At 33.9% G+C, this 22196-nt stretch overlaps 1 protein-coding gene across 6 annotated transcripts in view; it reads left to right on the plus strand.

The window, feature by feature from the left end:
• The first annotated feature begins 770 nt into the window (after positions 1–770).
• The window catches only part of LOC134538721 (H(+)/Cl(-) exchange transporter 5), a 53785-nt gene continuing 32359 nt past the window's right edge, over positions 771–22196 (plus strand). Inside the window, exons 1-7 of one of the 6 annotated variants that reach the window (XM_063380171.1) lie at positions 785–944; positions 1105–1202; positions 1323–1446; positions 3967–4002; positions 13417–13443; positions 17834–18183; positions 21503–21664. In XM_063380171.1, coding sequence (XP_063236241.1) covers positions 1125–1202; positions 1323–1446; positions 3967–4002; positions 13417–13443; positions 17834–18183; positions 21503–21664 — 777 coding nt within the window. In that variant the 5' untranslated portion in view covers positions 785–944; positions 1105–1124. Of the gene's footprint in view, positions 945–998; positions 1203–1322; positions 1447–3966; positions 4003–13416; positions 13444–17833; positions 18184–21502; positions 21665–22196 lie in introns of those variants that run through there. The other 5 variants (XM_063380172.1, XM_063380174.1, XM_063380173.1 and 2 more) reach the window with 5 other exon arrangements.

The following is a 22196-nucleotide window of genomic DNA, read 5'->3' on the forward strand; positions in this document are numbered from 1 at the left end:
AACCATTACGGCCAGAATGGGCAGCACCATGTATTGGGCTGTGCTGTATTAAATTCACCAACTAAACTTTGTGTTATTCTTCAGGCATCCCGAGTGGCCATAACAGCTCGGGGGGCCCTACTGCGTTAACCCCTACCTCTAGCCACAAGGCCGAACCTTCCCTGAGATCACGAACCCGGGCAAAAATCACGTCTAAATAGTCAGAGGTAGCGGGGATGGCGTCACATTGTTAGCCTACTATTGAACCCTAATAGTTCCACAGGGAAAATTGTTTTTTGCAAATAACAGCTATCAGCTTAAAGCATGCATATAATTAATGAATTTTTTCTAAACGAAGTCTAATTACAAATTAAGGATACCAATTACTAATGATAAAAACTCTTGAATCCAAGGGTGCATCATAGGCATTAACAAATTTTTTTTACTTGAATCACTTTGCTCTCAATCTTCAAAATTTTCGAGGATTAAAAAAGTAGTATGCTCGAACATAATTAAAACGTTTTACAACTATATATTTTATTTTTCTGAAAGACTTGTATTTAAAATACAATTTTTATATTTACACTGAATAAATAAGGTGAGAGTAGAGAACGTATTAGTACACATTATGGGCAGGTTAAGTCAAAATTTTAAATTTTTGAAATTCTTGAATGAATTATTTTTGTATACAAAGTATTTACTTTAAATTGAAACAAATTATATATATTTTTTAAATTTTGTTTGAATACTGGTATGATTTCTTAAATAAACTTCTAAAATAATATCATAATGAGTGACGTATGTCTGTCTGCAATTTTCGCTTGGGCCAATGGATGTTGCTGTAGTTTGACGTTTCTATTTTATTTATTTAATAATTGTAAGGAGTAAAAACCAGTTATTCTTGAAGTGGTGCGAGTTTGTGGTTTGAAATTTACTCCGTTATCCCTATAAGCAGCACGAAAATGGTACGTTGCTAGCATTAATGCATTGAAATAGTTTACAGAAGGGTGTCGTCTGCTGGAATGTCTAGTGAAGCCGCCATGACAATACGTCATGTTTGTCGTGTTATCTAACTTTCCAGTTTTTATCCGCGTTTATGCTACAATGGGTCGCTTTCTGTTGTAGGTGGTCCGAACTACAATAATATGGAAAAAGATCCCTTGAAAGGAAATGCGTCGATACCAATGAGCTTCCCGTCATCTTACCAATCAGTTGGGGATCAGGTAAACAAGAACTGCTCCATATTTTTTATACAAAGCGTTTTATCTTCCGAGAGATTATCGTATTTTGTGTTTGGCAACGTGATCGTAATGGTGATTTTTTAATTTTATTTTTAATTTCAGATTGTAAACGGGCATCAATTTCGTTCAGCTTCGTTGAGTTCAGACGATGATATGATTGACATAACCACAACGGGAACTGTAACTGAGCACTCAATCCATAACGATGAACAAGGCTCCGGGCATTGTAAGTTTCAAAGCATGGGTTGGGTTTAGATGGCTTTTAAAATGCACATAGTTTTGTCTCCAGGTTAAGTCTGTAGCCCCTACTTAAATTATGTTAACTGTATGTTAAAAACTTTAACCTAGAAGTGCTTTTATGAAGTGCTATTGGAGATGTATCAATCAGTGATAAGAATTGCTTTTTTCTTGGTTAACAATAATGCTTTCAGTGCAGTGGAATGTAATTTAAATAAGATTCCAACATGTCCAACAGCTCTGTCTGCAATATCAATGAAATAATGTGGGCGTGACAGATATGCTGATAAGAAATCCCCCCCCCCCCCCCCAAAAAAATAAATTGCATCAATGTTTAGACTGATTAATTTATGTTTTATTCACTGTATTTACGTGATCATCTTTTAATTATTTAAATGTGGACTTAAATGGCTCTTTAAAAAAAAATTGAAAATTTATTCTAGTACATACTTCTAGATTACACAAATGTCTCTTTGCTATTCTTATTGTATTCTAATAAACTCAATAGTGGGAACAACTATGACTACCAGGGAAATTGTATTTAAAAATAATTAACAAGAACATATTTGATTGGATAAGTTCTTAAGGTAATTATTACAAATGTATCAGGTATCAAAGTTTATCCCTTGATCCGGATGGCATGATCCTGTATACATCGATCCAGTGGTAGATGATGCTTGCTGTTACATCGAAAGATGCTGGACGCAACAAAAAATCAAATTTCATAATACAAACAAATTGTCAGGTTTTGTGGGAATTTTTTCTGTCGTGTACTTTTTGTGATCATAATTTGTTATATCACAAATGTTTTTTCAACAAAAATTAAAATAGCAAGCATAATGTACTACAGGATCAACGTATACAGGATCATGCCATCACGATGAAAGGGTGAACTTGAATACATGATATGGAACTACCGTGCTTAAAATTATTACACAAAAAATAGCTTAAGAACAGAAAATAGTTCAAAAAAAAATTTGTTTTTTTTTTTTCTTCAAATCTTTGTGTAAAAGCTGTTGAAAGTTTTTAACTGAATACAAAAGTGTAATTAATATACAGTGTATTGGAATTTAAAACAAGCTGTAATAAGTTGCTATATTTAAAGACAAATACTAAGAGTTACTGTTTAAAGAAGTATCTGATGTCACATTGTGCCCTTGATTTATATATCTTTTTAAAAAAATGCATTTTGAAAATGTAACCAACTAGAAAACCTAAAACTGACAGAAACGATAAACTGCGAGCAATCTAAAAATGCAGGCAGCACAATAGTGCAACATGGCAGACAATGTCAACCACCAGTAAACACACAAAAAAAAAATCTTAACGCAAGAAGCTGGTTTTGTGTAGGATTACAGAATATACCCCAGTATAGGATGTATGATTAAAGTCCTTTCGCTTGTATGAATTTAATAATAAGCGAACAGAAATTAAAATTTAGCCGGCAGCAATTGCACATCTTCAAAGTTACCTGAACATTATTTCGGAATTAATGAGACACACACAGGATGGGTGGATGTAGTAATTTCCAGGGGAGGGGTGCATGAAAAAAAAAGTAAATAAAATCAGAATATTTGTTTTTGCTTCCAGACATTTATTGAGTAATTCCTTAAAACAGCATTACAATATTCCAAGTGGTTTACCATTTTAATTGTATGGTTAGGCTGGATACGTTACTTAAAATACTGTAATAACATGCGATTGGTTTGTTAACTGAAGTCAGATCAGATACATTAATTGTGAATAAATCTTGTAAGTAAGTTTTATTAATGTTGCTGACCTAACCCAGTAAATCTTTTCCTTTTTCAAGAATCAGCATCATGTACGTAAGTCTAACCTCTCAAACACATTAATGAAATCGGACAATCACCACCAGTACTAAATAGATAGGCTACATCATATTTGCAATATTTCATACAACATGCAAACATCTTGTTGCAAGCATTCAACATGGCGGAAATCATATCCTTCCATTAACATGATACCAAAAAAAAAATTCTTTTTCAGGTAATGAAATAATAGAATCATATATTTGCATTTTTACAGAAGAATAATGCATTTTCAGATTTTTATTACATTTGAGATGATTACCGTAAATGTTGAATGTATGTAATGACTTGTTGGATTTAAGTGAAGGATTCCTGTAAAGGAATGTGAGATGGAGCCTCAAATGTTTTTATTTATTTGAATGTGCATAATTAAGTAGCTCTTAAGTGTTAAAAAACTAACTATAATATAATACTTAATGTATTTTGATTAATGCTGCAAGTAATGCGTAGCCAAAATAACCTATTTCTGCATCCCTTATGAAAGTGTTCTGTCATTTGATTTAGAAAAATAATAAACCAATTAGCATATTCCTGTAACAGATATGTTTTTAGTATACGTGCACTTGTGTTAACCGTAATTATATCAATTTTTATTCTTTTTTTTGCATGATTCTTATTTAATTTTAAGTGCATGTGTTTTTCTATGCATGATTTTTTTTTCTTGTTTTATTCTTTTCAAGTATCATCCATTAAGTACTCCAGTCATCTAGGCGGAGGTGAGTTTTACTTTTTTGTTCCTAGTTTACTTAAGTTTAGTTGGTCAGCATGAAGGAATGAAATTAAAGTAGGCCTAGCTCATTTTTTTTAAAGTCAAGACAAATTTTGTGACTGCTTGCAGAATGTAATTAGTTCAGTATCTCTGGTTACATAAAAGAAGGGTTTGATGTGTGCAAGTGGTTAAGTCACTAGAATTGTGCTACGACTGTCCAAGTTAGATTCCCGCTGGGGTCAAACCTGGGATTTTCTGAAAATGGTAACAAGATGTTAAATGTTTTGGAAAGTAAGGGAATTTGCTGTTAAGAGAGAACCTCATCTGCCATCACCCAGATGTGATGCTTTAGTGCATAGTTATACATACTTTAAAAAAAAATTGCATATGCAAAATTATGCTTGAGTATTCATTTTTGTTATATAATCCTTGGTTAGATGTGGGGATGGTTGAGGCTGGTTTTCTTTATTTCTTTAAGAAAAAATTTTTAAAAAAATTGTAATGGAAATTTTATTACAGATATGTCTGGACACCCTTATGTGGCATGAAAACATGTGTGAATTGTTTGACAGATGGGTGGTTGTTTTTGAATTCCAATTTTAGGACGATTCCTACATGTTTTTCACTATGTAAGCATGTTTCGTTGTGAATTTAGCAGCCAGATGAATGCTATGCTTTATCTGTAGTTTGCCTCATAATATAATGTCATTTTGGTTTTTTTATCAGCCGGGATATACACTATATGCTAGATATTGTGGCACTTTTTTTTTAAAGTCTGTGCTGCTAGTTGTTCCTTCTTAATGGACAAGAAAACTAAATTTCATCCTACAAATTATAAAGTGGTGGTGTATGGTAAATAAAATAAATTTAAATGATAATAACTGATGATGTAAAAAGTTATAGAGCATTTTTCATTAAGCTTCTGGCATCGTTACCTATGTGGTGAAGTGCCACGCTACACACGAAGCCTTGTTTCAATGCTAAGTTAGAAAAGAAATGCGTTGGAATGGAAAATGCAGAGACATGTTTTTATAACCATAATTGTTTGCTTGCATGTATCCATAATAGGAGACAAATTTACAAAATCAAATATGTTTTGTACAGTCCGTGTTACACATTCCAAAAAGGGCCTATGAAATTTAAATCAAATTACATGTTTTATGAACATGTTTCTATCCATCCCCAGTGTATTTCATCTGTTATAATGATTTAATTTTACATTCTCTGACTTTTTGTTTTTTGCATTGATATTATTGCTTTACTTGTGGCTTGTCAAATGCCAGTAATGGCCACACAGCAAGAAAACTCTGTTGTCAACTAAGCAGAAGAATAAAAAATTTGAGCGAGTTAGAACTGTATATTATAGTGGCAGTATTTAGTAGATAGATTTCAATTATTTGGTTCCTCTGTAAAAGATTTATTTTTTGCAAGTGGTCTGAGGTTACCAGCTCACAATTAGTAATTCCATCTGAACAGAAATAAGATATCTATAAATATAAAGACCTTGTCTACAAAATGATATCTGAATCTACGTCCGAAGTTCGCTTATTGTTCCTTGTGACCCTGTAACTACATGGTAGGAGTGGCAGTAGCTCAATAGGTCTTTGCATTCCATGTTCGAGATAGTTCATGATTTTGAACTTTTGTCCCAAGCTTGTCCTGACGTCCTAAGACGATGGAAGATCAAGTAGAAAATGTAAATCTAGGACATTTTTGCATATAAATAATTTAAAAAAAGATTGTGTATTTAGAAAGTAAATGGTGAATGGTTTGAGTGAATCGGAACTTGCCGTTTTGGTATCACAGTCATAGACATGCCTGCTTTGCGTGTAATGATATCATGTCATTCAGATTGGGATGACAGGATACTTCATGGTTTGAAACTATCATGTATCAGGTTTAAGTGTGAAACCACCTCGGATTCCAAAGAATGTCCAAACAGCTTTCAAATCCTGTGAGGTTACGATTGACAGTTTACACTTCCCAACAGGGGCTCGGTTCTGATACCCACAGTGGAGCAAGTTCAGCGAAAAGTTCTGATAATAAATCGCATATTATAAGGAAAAGGCAATGGGAATACTTTGCAAGATGTAATATTTATTTCATGATATATTTTTAAGAGGTTAGACCCATCTATCAGATTCATAAGTGAATCACACGATACCAAAGTTTATCTTTACATATTACACAATCACTTAATATATGTTCTTTGAGGCATGGTACAACAAGCAAATTACAGCCCTATCAATGTCATTCTTGGATTTGCCCTATAATAAACATCAACTATATATTCAACTTGTAATTAAAATTGTCACCTGTAAATAGTTACATTTATTTTATGTGTTTAACAATATTAATGTGGCTGTACATACTACAAAAACTCAATGAATTATCCGTAATAAATACTGAATGATAACACTAGCTATAAGGCATTCCAATAGCATGACGTACAAATCATTAATTACAGACTAACTAACTATAACTCGCTTCAAAACATTACAGAGTGACATAATTTACTGTGCATGCTCTGAATTGTGGAGCATCAAAATAAATCTTAAGTGCCTCTCACATTAAAGCCCTATAAGACTCCACTAAAAATATTTTGCAATTCTCAATATACCAACAAATTGCCAAGGTGTGACTCGAAACCAAGGAAAATTACTAGGTAACATGTGTGGGTTAACTGATCCATCAGCATACACAAGTTGAAGGTCAGACCCAGCTCTAGTGATTCGCGAGCCCGAACCAAGCATCCCTGACGCCACGGCTAGGGTTAAGGTTAGTTACGCACCCAAAGACATCTCAAAAGTTTATGCTGATATATGTCATATGTTTAGGACAACATGAGCAGAACAATAACGTAAGGCAAGGAATGATTAATAACTCTGGCGCCCGCGGAGTGCAATGACAAAACGAGGCTCTTAGCATTGCTGCCATATCCACAAGAACATTCAAATGAAAGTCACTAAGCATAAACTCACAAGATAATATAAACTCACAACAGTAAACGTAAGATGCATATGCAATTCACGTTAAAGAGAGATAGCCAAAACATGACAAACACAACTGTATCTAATCAGTATATACATTGCCATGGTATAAATATCACATCCACATTGTACTTCCTTGCATTTGTTGTTATTGTCATTGTTATTAATTCAGTTAAGGTGTTTTTACATTACATCATATAAATTGGCAATACCTTAAGAAATAATTCAGAATAGTGTGAAAAATTTTTTTAAATGAAAAAAAGGGTCAAATATTCAGATCACAATTTTATTTCAAGTTACGGTATTTTACTGTGATAAAGAGAATGAGGTGGGTTGGATCTACAAGTCCTCCTTTACTAGCATGTAATGAATGTAAACAAACTGAACCAAAAGCCGGGTGTGTCATACATTGCCTTCATAATGTTGGTGTATGAACGCTATAGTTCAGAGGCACAATAAATAACAAAATCACAAGTGCTCATTATCGTGAATACATTGTACGTAGAATTTAACATTTGTAATTTCAGTTTTGAACATTTTTTTTTTCAAAATAATTTATTAAAAAAACAAAAAATTCAAGCAATATATCATGTGTGTCTTGAAAAATAACTAACTTTTACAATTCCAGGAGTTGTTATAGAATGGTTTCCTCGTATTGAATAATTGTAGCTCAAGAGAGTAGTTTCACTTATTTATTTTACATTTATAATTTTTTTAATTTTACCAGTGGTTTTAATTGAATTAGTAATGTAACTGTAGTTGGATTTTCTTAGTTGTTTTATCACATATTAATGTGTTCTATAAAGGTTTTGAGAACCTTAACTGCCAATTTTCATTTCAGTGCTTGCATGGATTCAGAGCATGAAATCATGTGTTACACAATTTGTTATTAACCATTTCTATGTAGCCTTTGTCATAAAATATTTTATTTCTAGGATGTCATTCATAAATAAATAAAAATAGTTTCACAAAAATACTGAAAATCTCAGGCTCTAGACTTTTTGGAAAACCAGATTTTTAGTTGGTTTAATAAAGGTATCGTAAAAATTAGCATGACATAAGCCACATACAAAATGTTGTTGTTAAAAACCATTTTTCACACTTTTACATGCTCTATTTTCATACTAGAATTGAAATATAATTTGACCTTTACATTTCACTCTTTAATTTTATAAAATCATTTATTAAAATTATTATTGTTACATTATAGATTTATTTTAAAATTATGAACAAAACCCCTTAATTGAAATACTATGTAACTATCTTACATAATTTCTTGTAAACTGTATCAAAGTCAGTTTGCTGTAGACAAATCAGTTAGCCTAGATGTTTGGGCAAGGGTGCATAGGAATAAACATCTTCCTGCTAGAAATTATAAATAATGTTTAGTAAATATCATAGAAAGCCAAGTTTGTCCCTCGAAAAGTCGTGTGGTAAACACACAAAATTGATTGTAAATTAACATGTCAATTAAAATGAAAAAATTTATTATAACTATATACAAATTAAAAAAAAAAAAAAAAAAGAATTTTCTTGTTACTTTTACTACTGATTATCCTTTAGTCATTTGAAAATTTTCAAATGTTTTTCAGTACTCTTGTATCTTTTTCATCTCTCTTGGTCTAGAACAACATATTTTGTTGTAATTTTAAAAATATTTCTAGAGATTTAATGTGTTTAAAAAGTGTATAAAATTAATTCAACTATATGCATTTTTTTTTATTGTTTGCTTATGACTAAAGTTTTTGTTTTGGTTTATATAATGTAGTAACATTATCTACCGGCACTTATTTTTGTGACTTCTGTACAAGTTTAAACTTTGATCAGGGTTATCTTTGTTTGCTTGCTGAGGCATTTCCATTAGGAATAGTGACCGCCTGACTCCCATGAATTGTAGCCTATAGTGTTTAGTTGCTGTGAGAACATCTACATAAAAACATTATTAAGATTGTATGAAATATGGAATGGCATCAAGGTAATGTCTTTCAGATGCACAGAACAGTTTTAACTGTCCAGTTATTTATTCCATTTTTTATTGGTTAATACTTTATTGTTAATGCTTGGTATGTTACTTTCAAAGCTATGTTTTCAGCAGACTGATTATTGTCTCTAAAATTTAACGACTGAAATAGTTTGTTAACTAATTGCCCTCATTTTGTTTACATAAAAAAAAATTAGCTCAGAAAGTTGCATTTCATTTACTGTTGATGTCCAATGATAATCAAATGAGATAATAGAGCTTATTAATAGTTTAGAAAGAATTGTGAACAATTACTGTTGTGTGTTTGTTTTGAGCATGTTAATTGTTTTATCTTTTAGCTGATTTAGTTTTTTATTCACATCTTATTTGTGAAGGTAAGTTCTTAAGCACTATGGCACAATTAAATATTGCTGCAGTAAAAGTCATGTCATATAATAGTATGGTAGCTCTGCTGAAATTTAATAACATTTGAATTATTATAACAAAATAACAATCATCAATGTATAAACTACCCAATTAAGCACTTTATTAAAGAACTGCTTAATGATTATATTAATGAATCAGTAAAATAGGATTGTAATACCTAAAAATGTTACAAACTATTAACAAATTACGTATATACTTGGCTTGTGTTTGATGTATAAAACACACATGCATACCTAATATTGTTGCATTTAAATTCATTCATTTCAATACAGTATTCCCATAAGTATAAACAAATTTCGGTAGCTGCAAGCAAATTACAGATTCTGTGTTTCTCAAATCGTTATGTAAATTCAGTCAATATTTGCTGCACCACGCTAAATGTTGTGATGGTCTTAAAATGTTATACTCGTAACTTGGTGGGCTGTGAATTTCAGCATGTATGAATATCTATGTAAATAAGATTCTGTCAACCTAAATGATTTTATAAAGTGATGTTTTGGGGGCTACCATTTTTAATTATATTTGAAAACTAAATTTAACTTCATTCAGGTTTTATTGACTCTCCATTCTACACCTGAATCACCCTCTCGTCTCGCAATATCACAGTTTCTAAGTGGCAACGGCAAATAAATCGGCTTACGGCGGGCAAATACACCCCAGTCCTGGCCTAGTAGTTATAATCATGGTCTGGTTCAAAATGTCCGCCTAGGTGACTTAAATGGTTATTAAAACAGTCTACCTCCCGGAGTAGGCCCCGAAGCAAAATAAAAGGTCCAAGAATTAATTAATACCAGACGAATGTTAACGGATCAGAGATGCAACGGTTGAAGTCCACGAGGTGTAGCGGCTACGTCCTACTCCGGGTGGCGATCGAGAGAGACTGGATTTTGCCAGGGTGTCATGGCGACAGAAAGCTTCCTTTTTACCGTTAGTTGCCGAATACTGTGTAAGAGAACACGTAAAAGAACAGACCCTTTACAACTAGTTACCTAAAAATTATACATGTTACCCTGATAAAACATTAATTAAAAAGCTATTTAATATATGTTTTAGTTGAAATGAGAGAGGCCCGCGCCGGGGCTAGTTCTGGCAACGGCTGCATAGGGCGCCACTCCGTCGTTACTTACGCTGAAAGAAAACAAAACACTAGGGATTACAATTACATAAGTAAAATTACAAATTATATTAATTAAAATATTATTTTAGGGGTGCATGGCACAGACTCTACTCGCCTCTTGCAGGGCGGGCAAACACACGCACGCACACACACTGGTTCCTGACAGTGGGAGGTTTGAAACCGGGAGGAGATGGGAGGGGGAAGGGCCTGGCGAGACATGAGGCACATTGGGCTTAGGGAGGGTGTAGCCCCGGTCGACGTCAGTTTCATATTCCTTAAGCTGTTATGTTCGCAATCTTGGTTGACTTGCATTTTCTATAGGATAAATATTCAATATTTTTTGTGTGTACATAATCCTGCATTATTTGTAGCTTGATATTCCCTGCATTTTCTGGAATATATTGTCATCCTTCACTTGTAACTGTATAGGCTGTCTCAAAATAGGGGGTATTACATAAATTCTTCCTAAAAATTTTATTAAGTACATATTGTAATGTTTTTCATTTATAGAATTTTAATATTGGCAATCATTTTACAGGCTTTTGTTTTTATGAATGCAGAGGTCGATTAGCGATGTAGTAGGAACAAATTGATTTAAGAAACTTATCTTAAATGTTTTTTTTTTTGTGTATTCTTATGTCATTTATCAATATTTGCCATTTTTGGGTAATGCTGTAACATCGCACAAACAATCTTCATATAGCTTTCAAAAACCATGCCATTGAAGTTAATTCCAAAATATTTGACATATTCACTTTTTTTTTGGTGGACCATATTAAGTGCGACAACATAACCTAAGACTACCAACAGACTTCTGTTATAGCAATTAAAATACTTAATAATTTAATTATGGTAAGCTGTTCACTAAAAATTGGAAATAGGCTACTGTCTTTTAATAATCATCCCAGCTTGCTAATATGTCTAGATTAGCTGGCGTTTCACAGTTCTGTCCTACAACTTTGGTTCATGAAAAAAAGTTCAGATCGTTTCTGCCTCAAAACCATTGTTGCCACATCGTTGAAATGGTTTGGGTTTGGTCTTTAAGTCACATTAAAAACATTTTTTTCAGAATTCTTAAAAGGAAACTTCAGCCTATACTATCACTATACTTATAGCCTCTGTTTTAATCTTTCAATCACGTAAATTTTACCCTCTCCCCTTTTACCTCCACCAAGTAGAGTCTTTCAACTGGCCAGTCAAGCATGGAGAAGTAGTAGGGATGTGGAAGGGACTACCAGCACCCCACCCCTTTTTTCCTTTTTCCACCCCCTTCCACATCAACCACTTGCTGGTAAAAATTCTACAAAGAAGATAACCCAGAACAAGAATGTTTGAGGATTCTCTGTGTGATACAATGATTTGTTTTAGAATTTAAATTCAGCTATGTGCTAGTAGCTAATTGAGATAAGTTGTGGTTTCCAATCCTATACCTCTTCGAAATCATTTTATCGTCCAATTGCATAGCTGTACGTAAAAGTTGGCTAATTTAGGGCTAACATAATCAACCATTCATAAATTGAAGTTTGTCTTTATTTATTATTTGCCATGTGTCTTAAGTTGATGAAAGTAAATGCATCAATTAACTTGAAATATTTTAACCATTTTTAGCAATTAAATTTTTTAGATGTTAAGAATAACTTATAGCATATATATTTTTGGATTTTGAAGTAACAGTACAAAATTTATGTACTGTTAAAGTGAATCAAGTTTGGCAAATAGAGCTTAAGTTAAACACACAATAGGATCTCTATGCATTGAGTTAAAAAATACATTTGGGTATAAACTTAGTTGTAATTTATTAGTCAATGTGTGGTTACTGAACTGGGATCATAAAAAGTTTATATCGCTCACATTAGCAGTCTTTTTCATGGGAAACTGTTTATTTGAATTTTCAAACAGAATGATAATTCAGTATCAGTGAATTACTAGTAACAAATTCAGCCAGTTATTTTACAATATTATTTGTTGACTCGCTACACACTGCAACTGTTTCACAGAGTATGGTCACTATCTATGGCTTCACTCTCTTATCAGTAAGATTGTTATCACACACTCCAGGCCACCCACTGACATTCAGTCTTAGTAGAGACCTGATCGCAAGTAGGGAACAATACTCTTGACAGTCAGACGACTGAATCAATTTCCATCGGGTGTACTACCGGTCTTCGTCTCATGTCGGTTGTGCGACTACCCAGGATCTCTAGTCGTACGTAGTCGGTTCCAGTGTGTGTGAGTACCCTTGTTCATGCTTAATAACCCTCAGGTATCTCTGTGTGGTTTTCACAGCTATGGAGGCAGAATGTGTTTATGGTGACTTACGTGCATTACTGAAAAATACGCTTTTGACTTTGAGTGATTGGGAAGTTGCAGCCAAACTCCTGTGTGTGCTTCTGGCTTGTTGTGAATTCCTAAAATGTTTGCATGCTGCGCTATTTTCAAATCAAACACTAATATAACCATCAATTTGTTTTAATTTACACTTATATAAAATGGTAGGAAATTTTTTCAAAATCCTTGTGTTTATTGGAGGAAATTTTTATCAAAAAAACTTAAGTTGCTTAAAAAGTAAAAACTCCTGTGAGATGAGAAATATCAGCTTTAAATTGTTCATAAAATAAAAGTTTTTCTTTTATAATCTTTAAATATGCTTGAAGTGCATTTCTCTGTCCGTCAATACTTTTTTTATGGCTATTAATATCTTGTGATGCTACTGAGTGGAGCTGTGAATTTTCCTACCATATTGTGTTGAAGCATGTTAAACTTTGTGTCTTTATACATGTAGTTGGAACATTGTAGCGTCCAAACTAGTGTAGAGGTGACTGAAATAGATTTCACTGTGCAACTGCTACTTACTGTGTGTAGCTTAGCTGTCAGTAGTTTTTTTTTTCTTTTTTGTTTTTTTTTAAGGTGGTGTTAAGTTCATAGGATCATCAGGTAAGTGGCTTACTTAACGTACTTGAACAGAAAAAACTTAATATCAATATATATTTGTTGAAAACTCATTTCTGTTTAAACTGTAGGCCTGTTTTACAATTATGAGCATTTCAAAAAGCTTAAGCACTATTTTATAGTTCTTAGCGCTATAATTGACTTAACTTTTTTCTGCAATAACTGTTCATTAATCTTTCTTTTTTTTAGTAATGCTTTATTTTAACATTATTTGCCAAACTATTCTTGCTTGTTTTCTTGCATGAGAAAAATTATTTATTGTTTTAATTTTATTTTTTAAAAGGGGCATTCACTAGCATGTTATATTTTTATATAGAAATCAAAGTTCAGCCTCAATAATATAGTAAAGATTAATTTGTACTACTTCATGAATTTTTAAATTAATTATTTTGGTAATAATTTTAGTGAAATGAAATTATATTTTCTGTAGAATATGCCACTTTGAAATCATTACTTTTTTTTACTACTGTTAGTAGCTCTCCTATTGTACAAGCCTTAGTCTTACTGGGACTTGTTTCTCAGGAAGTATATTATACAGTTGTATCAAGAAATTCTTACAAAACTTTAATCCATGAAATAGAATATGTTTAACTTACAGCCATCAATCCAAATTGGACAGATTGCAGAAGAATAAAATTTCTTTACTAAAATGATCCCTAGCACAAGGTTAATTTAATTTTTGAAAATTTTATGCACTGTATCAGTAACCACTATGCTTCAGTCCTTTTTAAAAAGTAGGATTAAAGTCAGCATGGTTTTATTATCGTCAAAGTATTGCATAACAGTTTTCTTTCTTGATACTGTATTTGAAGCACAGCAAGTCACATGACTGACTGGTGCTGATAGTCAGATCCTGTTCTCTGTAAGTTGCATGACTTAGCATGGAAGGAAATGGCTCATGTCTCTGCTCTTACATTCCACCGCTTCTGGAAATCCAGGTAACGTTCCAAAATTTTCTTGATTTTCTTGTGTGGCTTAGGTGTAAACTTGGCTTATTGCATACTTTGTGCATGCCACTTGCATTGCATGAACAGTACCTTACTGTGTAATTTAAACTATCACAGATATATCAGCTTTAAGTTTATTATAAAAGGCTTATCAGGTGGATGACCATTAGACTAAACTAATTTTTTTAACTTTGTCACTAGTCAGTATTTCAACCGAGGGTGTATTCGGTTGTAGCTTAAGGGAGAGAGGGAGGTAATTTCTATAACACATGGGCTTATATGAATGTAGACTGTTTGGGTACATACATACGTATGTCTGCCAGTAATTATATTTCAATTGTTTGTATGGCTCCAGTTCAGCAATTTACCTGACTTAAAAATATTTAAGTGCATTAAAAGCAATTTGTAGAACATGAATTACTTAATTTAGAAAGAATTTCACATAGGTAACATACTGGTTAACAATTTTACAATGGTAAAATTTATAAGTTGTAAGGAATTTTTTTTATAAGGTCCGGAAAAAGTCTTGAAATTGTTTCACCAGGATTTTGGTAGACAATCAGATATAGCTCTGTTTTTCTCTCGACTGCCAGTAATACAGCAGAGGGTCTAAATTTTGATCTTCAGGTATCATTTTTTGGAGGGTATTTGAATCTCGTGCTAGCCGAAGAGTTGTGTTACTGTGCCAAAGCAGCCAGACAGGTCATAGTTAGAGCCAAACTGAGTGGCATGCTCTAAATGTTTGGAGCCAAATTTTGTTTTAGCAATCACTTCATTCCTAAGCATTTTGTTTGTTGTGTATTTACCCATTATCTTCAACCATTCAGTGGTAAATCATCTTCTTTCTCCAGAATTCATAAATCATGATTTAAAATCTGCAGTTGCGTGCCATACACTCTTATTTGCAGTTTCCTTCTGTTCCTATGTTTACTATATTTCAAGCCCAATATTCTTCTTCGTGAAAGAAGTAAAAAAACAATGGTAATTTAACGTATTTATTTATTTGGGTTTGTGATGCGCTTACCGACAGCTGAGAAGCCTTAAATGGTAGGCACCATACAAAAATACAATTTCATAAACATAAAAATAAATATGGAAAATTACAACAAAATGAATACACACACACACACACACACAAGGACACAAGGACATGTTTAAGAGAACGTGAATGGAACTATGCCGTAAAGAATAATGTTTGTAACCATTAAGTTGTACCCAGTTGGCAGTATCATCTTGTGTTATTTGTGATGTGTCCTACTCTATGATGATGATCTGCAGAACTAGCGTCATTTCACACTAAGTTTGACTAAATTTTTGTTGGTTATTTTCATATTTATGGGTTTATTATTTTTTATTTTTGTATAACATACAGCCAGTGATACAGTTACAGAAACATACAGCCAGTGATACAGTTACAGATACTTTCAAAAAATTAAGAGACACAAGCTCATAAGAAGCAAACAGTATTAATAAACTGTAAAATGTAAAAATCTTACTTTATGTGTGTTACCAAAGCAAAGCAACACGTTTCAAGTTGACAAATTATCAAAACTCGTTAAGGCTGATATTAAACGAGCTTGAGACACACATACTTGTACGTCCCTGTACTATTAATGACTATAATACTGAGCACTAGATAAATTCAAACATTAAACAAGATTGCAAAAAGTGTGCGCGCACGCATCACTCAAGGGGTAAGAAATACTGAGCAATATATCCTGTCATCTTTACACAGTAGTCATGAAAATGTGCTCTTAAAAGTAGGTTAAACATGGTAAACATAGATCGTACAAAGGGATCTAGTCCAACGGGGCATAACCCTATGAAAAATGACAAAAATGAAAGGTAACTGGCCGGGAAGTGCACTGAGATTCATCATGGCTTACATGAGCAAGACAGTTTACACATCAGGACCTGCAGGCACGAACAGAGCTATAACCAAACTAGATTTAGGAGTTGGTAGGCCAAAACAAGAATTTGGAAAACCCAAATTAAGTTGCAATAACGTTTAGTTGACCCGCGTGACCACCACTTCTATGCAGACCAACAAACAGAAATTAATGAAACTGCCAAGACTCACCTCAGTCGCGAACCGTGTGCCACCTCGCTACTAGCTCATGTAACTACTGTTACGTGATAAGATCAGAATGGTGGGTTACAGCGTATTTAAGCCACCAAGATGCGCTGTGCAAAACCAAAGGAAGGGGTGTAAAAAGAAAAAGGGGCAGAGGGGAAACAAGGAGGAAAATGAAGTGCCACCGAGGACACATCTTGCAATCTTCTGTTGTCTGCACCCAGTGCAAAAATTATTTTTTAATCTTTTCTGGACTGAACTTTTTAACTACTGCAATCCCCTCAAATCAGTTCTGTTGGCACACTTTTCAGTCCATTTTTTCTGTGGTTTTGTTGTGAAAAAAGATTTTTATGTTAGTAATGTGTAAAATTATAACATTGTTAGAAGTTTAATTTTCTTTTCTTAACACCTCCCTATTAACCGGTATTATTTCTCAGCCGACGTTCTGCCGGCCCATTAATATCGCATAAGCGAGACTTGACTGTATATTGGTTTGACAAGCTTTCGATTGGTGTAAGCCCATAATTTCCCAAGTTGCTTCTTTTCCACTGTAACAAAATTTCAAAGAACACGGGAATGGAGTTAGGTGCTGTGGTGGTAAAACTCTGGACTTGTGATCCAAAGGACCTGGGTTCGAATTCCAATCCTGCCATCCTGACATTGGTTTTCCGTGGTTTACTGAAATCATTCCGACAAATTCTAGGATGATTCCTTTCCTAATATGTGTGGTATATATGTTCTTTGTGAATGGAGAATATTAATTCAAAATAATTTCATGAATGTATGCCATTAGTTGACATAAACTGATATTGGCTTGTACTCTTTGTGTTTATGTATTCATATTTTTTGTCCGTTATTGTGTTATTTCAATGACAACCAGTATAAACCAGAAATTGTGTTAGCCCTTGAAATAATTTAAAAAAGATTTGTGGTGTACGTTTCTTACCGTATCTCATCACCTTGCTAACAAAAAAGGATCAAAACGGGACTAATTACAAAAGTCATGAGAAAGCCCCGAAATGAACAGTAACTATACTGAAAATCAAGAAACTTCAATATGCAGCAGCCATTTACTTACTTGCATTTTTTTACCCTCACTTTATTTAATAGTCATAATTTAAATATGAATAGTTGGAAGACTGTTCACTTGAATCACATGGAAATTATTTCTGATAAGGTTTCAGCTTTCTGGCATAAAAATTGGCATGTTACTGCAAATTATCATCCGTTTTATATTGTGTTTAGTTTACCTGTTTGTAAAATAATTTGTAAGAAAATTATTACTAAAAGTTTGTGAGAAAGTCCTGTAATTTGTAGACAGCCTGTTGGTTGGCGTGAGGACGGAACTGCACAGTTTCAGGCGAGACGGACGACATCCCGGGCATCGGCCAGTACGATGACTTCCACACCATCGACTGGCAGCGGGACATCGCGCGCGACCGCATGCGCCACCGCTACATCGTCAAGAAGAAGCAGGACTCGGTGTGCGACCTCATCAAGGGCGCGCACGACGCCTGGTCGGGCTGGCTGTGTGTGCTGCTGGTGGGGCTGTTCACGGGGGCGGTGGCCGGCGTCATCGACATCGGCGCCAGCTGGATGTCCGACCTCAAGTTCGGCATCTGCCCGCAGGCGTTCTGGCTCAACCGCGAGCAGTGCTGCTGGTCTTCCAACGAGACCACGTTCGACGACGGCAACTGCTCCCAGGTTCGTGTCCTCGTCTGGGTGTCTGCAGGCCGCAGTAATTCAATAACCGGTCACGAAAAAGTAACAAAACTAACGTATTGGGCATGAAAGTCATGAATGTGTAAGAAAATTGGAAAGGACCGTCCATACATACAAGTAACAAGTAACTAAGCCCAGTATTCCAAGATGTTCAGGTAATGTAGCAAATAAGCATTGCCTTGTTGGGCTACAACCCTAACCTAACTTGCGGGGCCATATTCCAGAATGTGCCCTAACCGAACCCCAGTGAGGAAACAAATCGGCAACCATTTTAATAATCGTTGCCCTGTGCAAGGCTAGAAACCAGTTTCAACGCACGTTTCGCAGCCATTGATACAATTGTTACTGCAAAAATACTAGAGATAGCAGCACCAACGAACAAAAATAGAACGGTTTTTCTAATATTCTCAAGTACATACCATACTTTTAAAATTGTGATTATTTCTTGTTATGACCATTAAAGTGTAAAAAAGTGTATTCCATGAAGTTTCGCTATCATAAAGTTTCATTTGGCATACCAACACGCTTGGTACATCTTCCGATGATCACAAAAATGACTATATAAGAGTTAAAGGCACCAGCCGCAGGTCTGCCATCTGGATGAAATCAATGGAAACTGAGCTCTGCGCATGCACGGAATTTGGGCAACGGATAGGACACCAAGATCCATTATCTAAAAATAAGGGACTGGCCATGTCCTATCGTGCACTAGGAATACAGTTAAGGTACAGGTGTAGCATATATTCAACACCTAAACCCTTATTTCGTCTCTGGGAATACCGGTTCAAATATATGGTCATTAAAGTCATTAAAAAGTATCAAACTGAAGGACTGGTCACAAAAGTCATGAAAAATTCTTGAAATAAACAGTAACCATGCTGAAAGTCATGAAACTTAAATTTCCAGCAGCCTGTAATTACAATTTCTTGATGCTTCACTTCAGTTTATAGTTGCACATGAAATATAAGTAATTAGACTCTCCACTTTCATCTTGTGGAAAATTTCCTGTTTTGAAGAAAGTCCTTTTGAAAAATCTTAAAATTAAAATTTCTTCAACAGCTGGAGTTTTATGGAGTTTTATCGTTGCCCCTTTCTTCACCACTTCACCTCTCCATGAATAATTTGTTTCGTGTTGATGACATAAGATCCCGTTAATTTTTCTAGGATGTGTAGAAATAAACTTTGGCATTCTTTACAGTTAAATATATAAGTTAAAACCATGTTAAAATGTTTTGCGAGGTACTTAAAATTTAGACTTATTACAGGTAAAACTTATTAAAAGGGTAAATATGTATGTTTTTATAGGCCAAGTGCTAATTTTTTAACATTTATTATGCAAGAATTTTTTAAAGTGGGAAGTTATTACGAGGGTTTACTGAATGAAAACTAAAATCATTCTAAATAAAATACTGCTAAATTTTGATGTTTCCACCATAAAAATTATTATATCAAAATTACATTGTTATATTAGTTACTAGGGTGATTCTAGAAGTTACTTGGTTAGATATTAAGAAAAACAATTTGAGTTTCTTTACGTACTTTATTTTTTGATTGCATCCCTCTCAAAGTTGTTTGCATTTGCCCCAATGTTTTGCCAGCTCTGCGATTTCTTCGCAAAGTGAGATTCTCTAGGCTTGCGAAATACTCTTGTACAGTAAACTCCTTATTATCCGCGGGGCGGATGATCCGCGCATGCTACGAAAAAATACAGCACACATGTAAATCTGTATTTTATTACAAGTGAGCAAATTTGAACTCTACTGACAAGTATGTTGTGTGTAGTATACAGTAAAACGCCACAGGCCTTCTCGGAACTCACGCAGTATGCTGGCATGCGTTGCTATTTTTGTCTCTGTTGCACTTTGTTTCTAGTCGTATGGTTGAGCACTTTTATTTTTACATTACTGAAATGTATTGTATGTTAATTATTCAGTAAATGACTAAATTTTAGCATCATTTAAAAATTTGTACTTGTAACTTTTACCGGACATAAATGTTTAGATTTTAAAGTTAAAATTAAATGTTTCCTTTTTGTTTCCCATTTTCGGCTCTTTTGCGGATAATCCGCGATTTTCACTATCCGCAGTATCCCTGCCACTTAATTTCGCGGATAATCGGGAGTGTACTGTACTTCCTGTACTACCACTTCATTTGACTGAAATTTTCTTCCTGCCAGGAAAGTTTTGAGTTTCGGAAATAGTCTGAGGGAGCTAAATCTGGTAAATAGCCAGGATTTTGAAACAATTCAAATCACAGCTCTACCAATTTTTGCCGCAATACAGCTTGAATGCACCAGCGAAATTTATTTTTCAGTCATTCCCGGGAATTTCTCTGCTATTGTCGCCTCTAATCGGTCCAAAAGTGGTGCATAGTATTCTCCAGTTGTGGTTTTCCTCTTTTCAAGGCAGTCATTTAGGAGAATTTCTTTTGCATTCAAAAAAACTGACACCATCATCTTTCCAGCAGATGGAACACACTTTACCTTTTTTGGAGCTGGTTCGCCAAGTGTCGTGACTATTGTTTTGTTTCCGGGATATAGTGATTTATCCTAGTTTTGTCCATTGTGACAAAACGGCAAGTTGGCAGAAACTTCACTGGATTCTTTTCGAACACTTGCAAATTGTCTGCAGATGTTTGCATGCAAACTCATTTTTGCTTTGAAATGACTAAATGTGGCATCCATCTTGCTTATAATGTTTTTTCATGTGCAATTCATTATGCAAAATGTAGTGCACCAGTTCAGTTGAGATGGCCTGTGGCCTCTATACTAACTTCTGCACTTTCTATAGTCTTTCTGCTCAAACCAAATCGTAGACTTCATCGATGATTTTTGACGTCACAGTTGACTTCTGGGCTCCAGGACAAGGTGCATCTTCGATGCTTGTTCTGCCATGCTTAAATTAATTTACCCAAAGTCATAAGAAGGACATAACTCGTCCAATTTAGGTCAAATCCTCTCACAAATTTTGTTGTTTTTTTCCCTTATAGAAAAAAGAATTGATCCACACCACAAATTCCAATTTTAACCACTTTCCACTGTTACTAAAAATAAGTGTAAACAACTGTTGAACAATTAATTAAAATTAAAATCTTAAAATTACTTGATACTAGAAATTATTTATCCATAGGATGTAAACTTAATGACTCTATTAGTATGTGAAAAAAATTATTTCTCAAACCATCCTCTTAAATTAAAATTTGACCCTGGTGATAATGTTTTAAGTTAGAAGTGATTCTGTGGATTATACATTTGTTTTTAAAGTTGTATGTGTAACCTAAGGTATTTTTATTTTTGTTGCAGTGGTGGACTTGGTCAGAGGTGATGGGCCAGACACGAGAAGGGGTCGGCGCTTACATTATTTCATATTTAATTTACATTGTGTGGGCGTTAGTGTTCGCAGCTTTGGCAGCTGCTCTCGTGAGAATGTTTGCCCCGTACGCATGCGGCTCTGGTATTCCGGAGGTTAGTGCTTCATGCGCTATTTAATAATACAAAAAAAATTAATTTTTTAAAAATATTTTTGATAGCTATATTTATTGTAACTAGTGATTTTAGGGTTAAAATACTGCATACTTGTAGGTATATGTGTGCATGTCAGTATTAATAATGTAGTAGAAAATAGTGATTTTATTATTGGTACACGTTTCAGTTACTACTTGATGAAAATTGAGTTTGTTCAGGTAATTCTTAAATATTTGATGGTATCTATGTTAATAAATCACACTTTTCAGTTTGCAGTTAAAAAAAGAAAAAAAGAAAAAAATTAAATTTTAGAATTCTGTTAATCTAAAGGAGTTAAGTTAACAAATGATCGATATTCCTTTATCTTTCAGTGTAGCATTTTTGTTTTATTATTTTGCTATTTAGTGCAGAAATTTGCATGCCTCTCTGTCCTAGCAGACTCCTGGAAAAAGAAAAAGTTCACACTGCATGTTTAGATTTAATTAAAAAAATAAATTCAACATTTGTGTATAAATTGATATTCAATTTTAAA

Source organism: Bacillus rossius, chromosome 14, assembly GCF_032445375.1.
Source record: "Bacillus rossius redtenbacheri isolate Brsri chromosome 14, Brsri_v3, whole genome shotgun sequence".
Lineage (NCBI taxonomy): Eukaryota > Metazoa > Arthropoda > Insecta > Phasmatodea > Bacillidae > Bacillus > Bacillus rossius.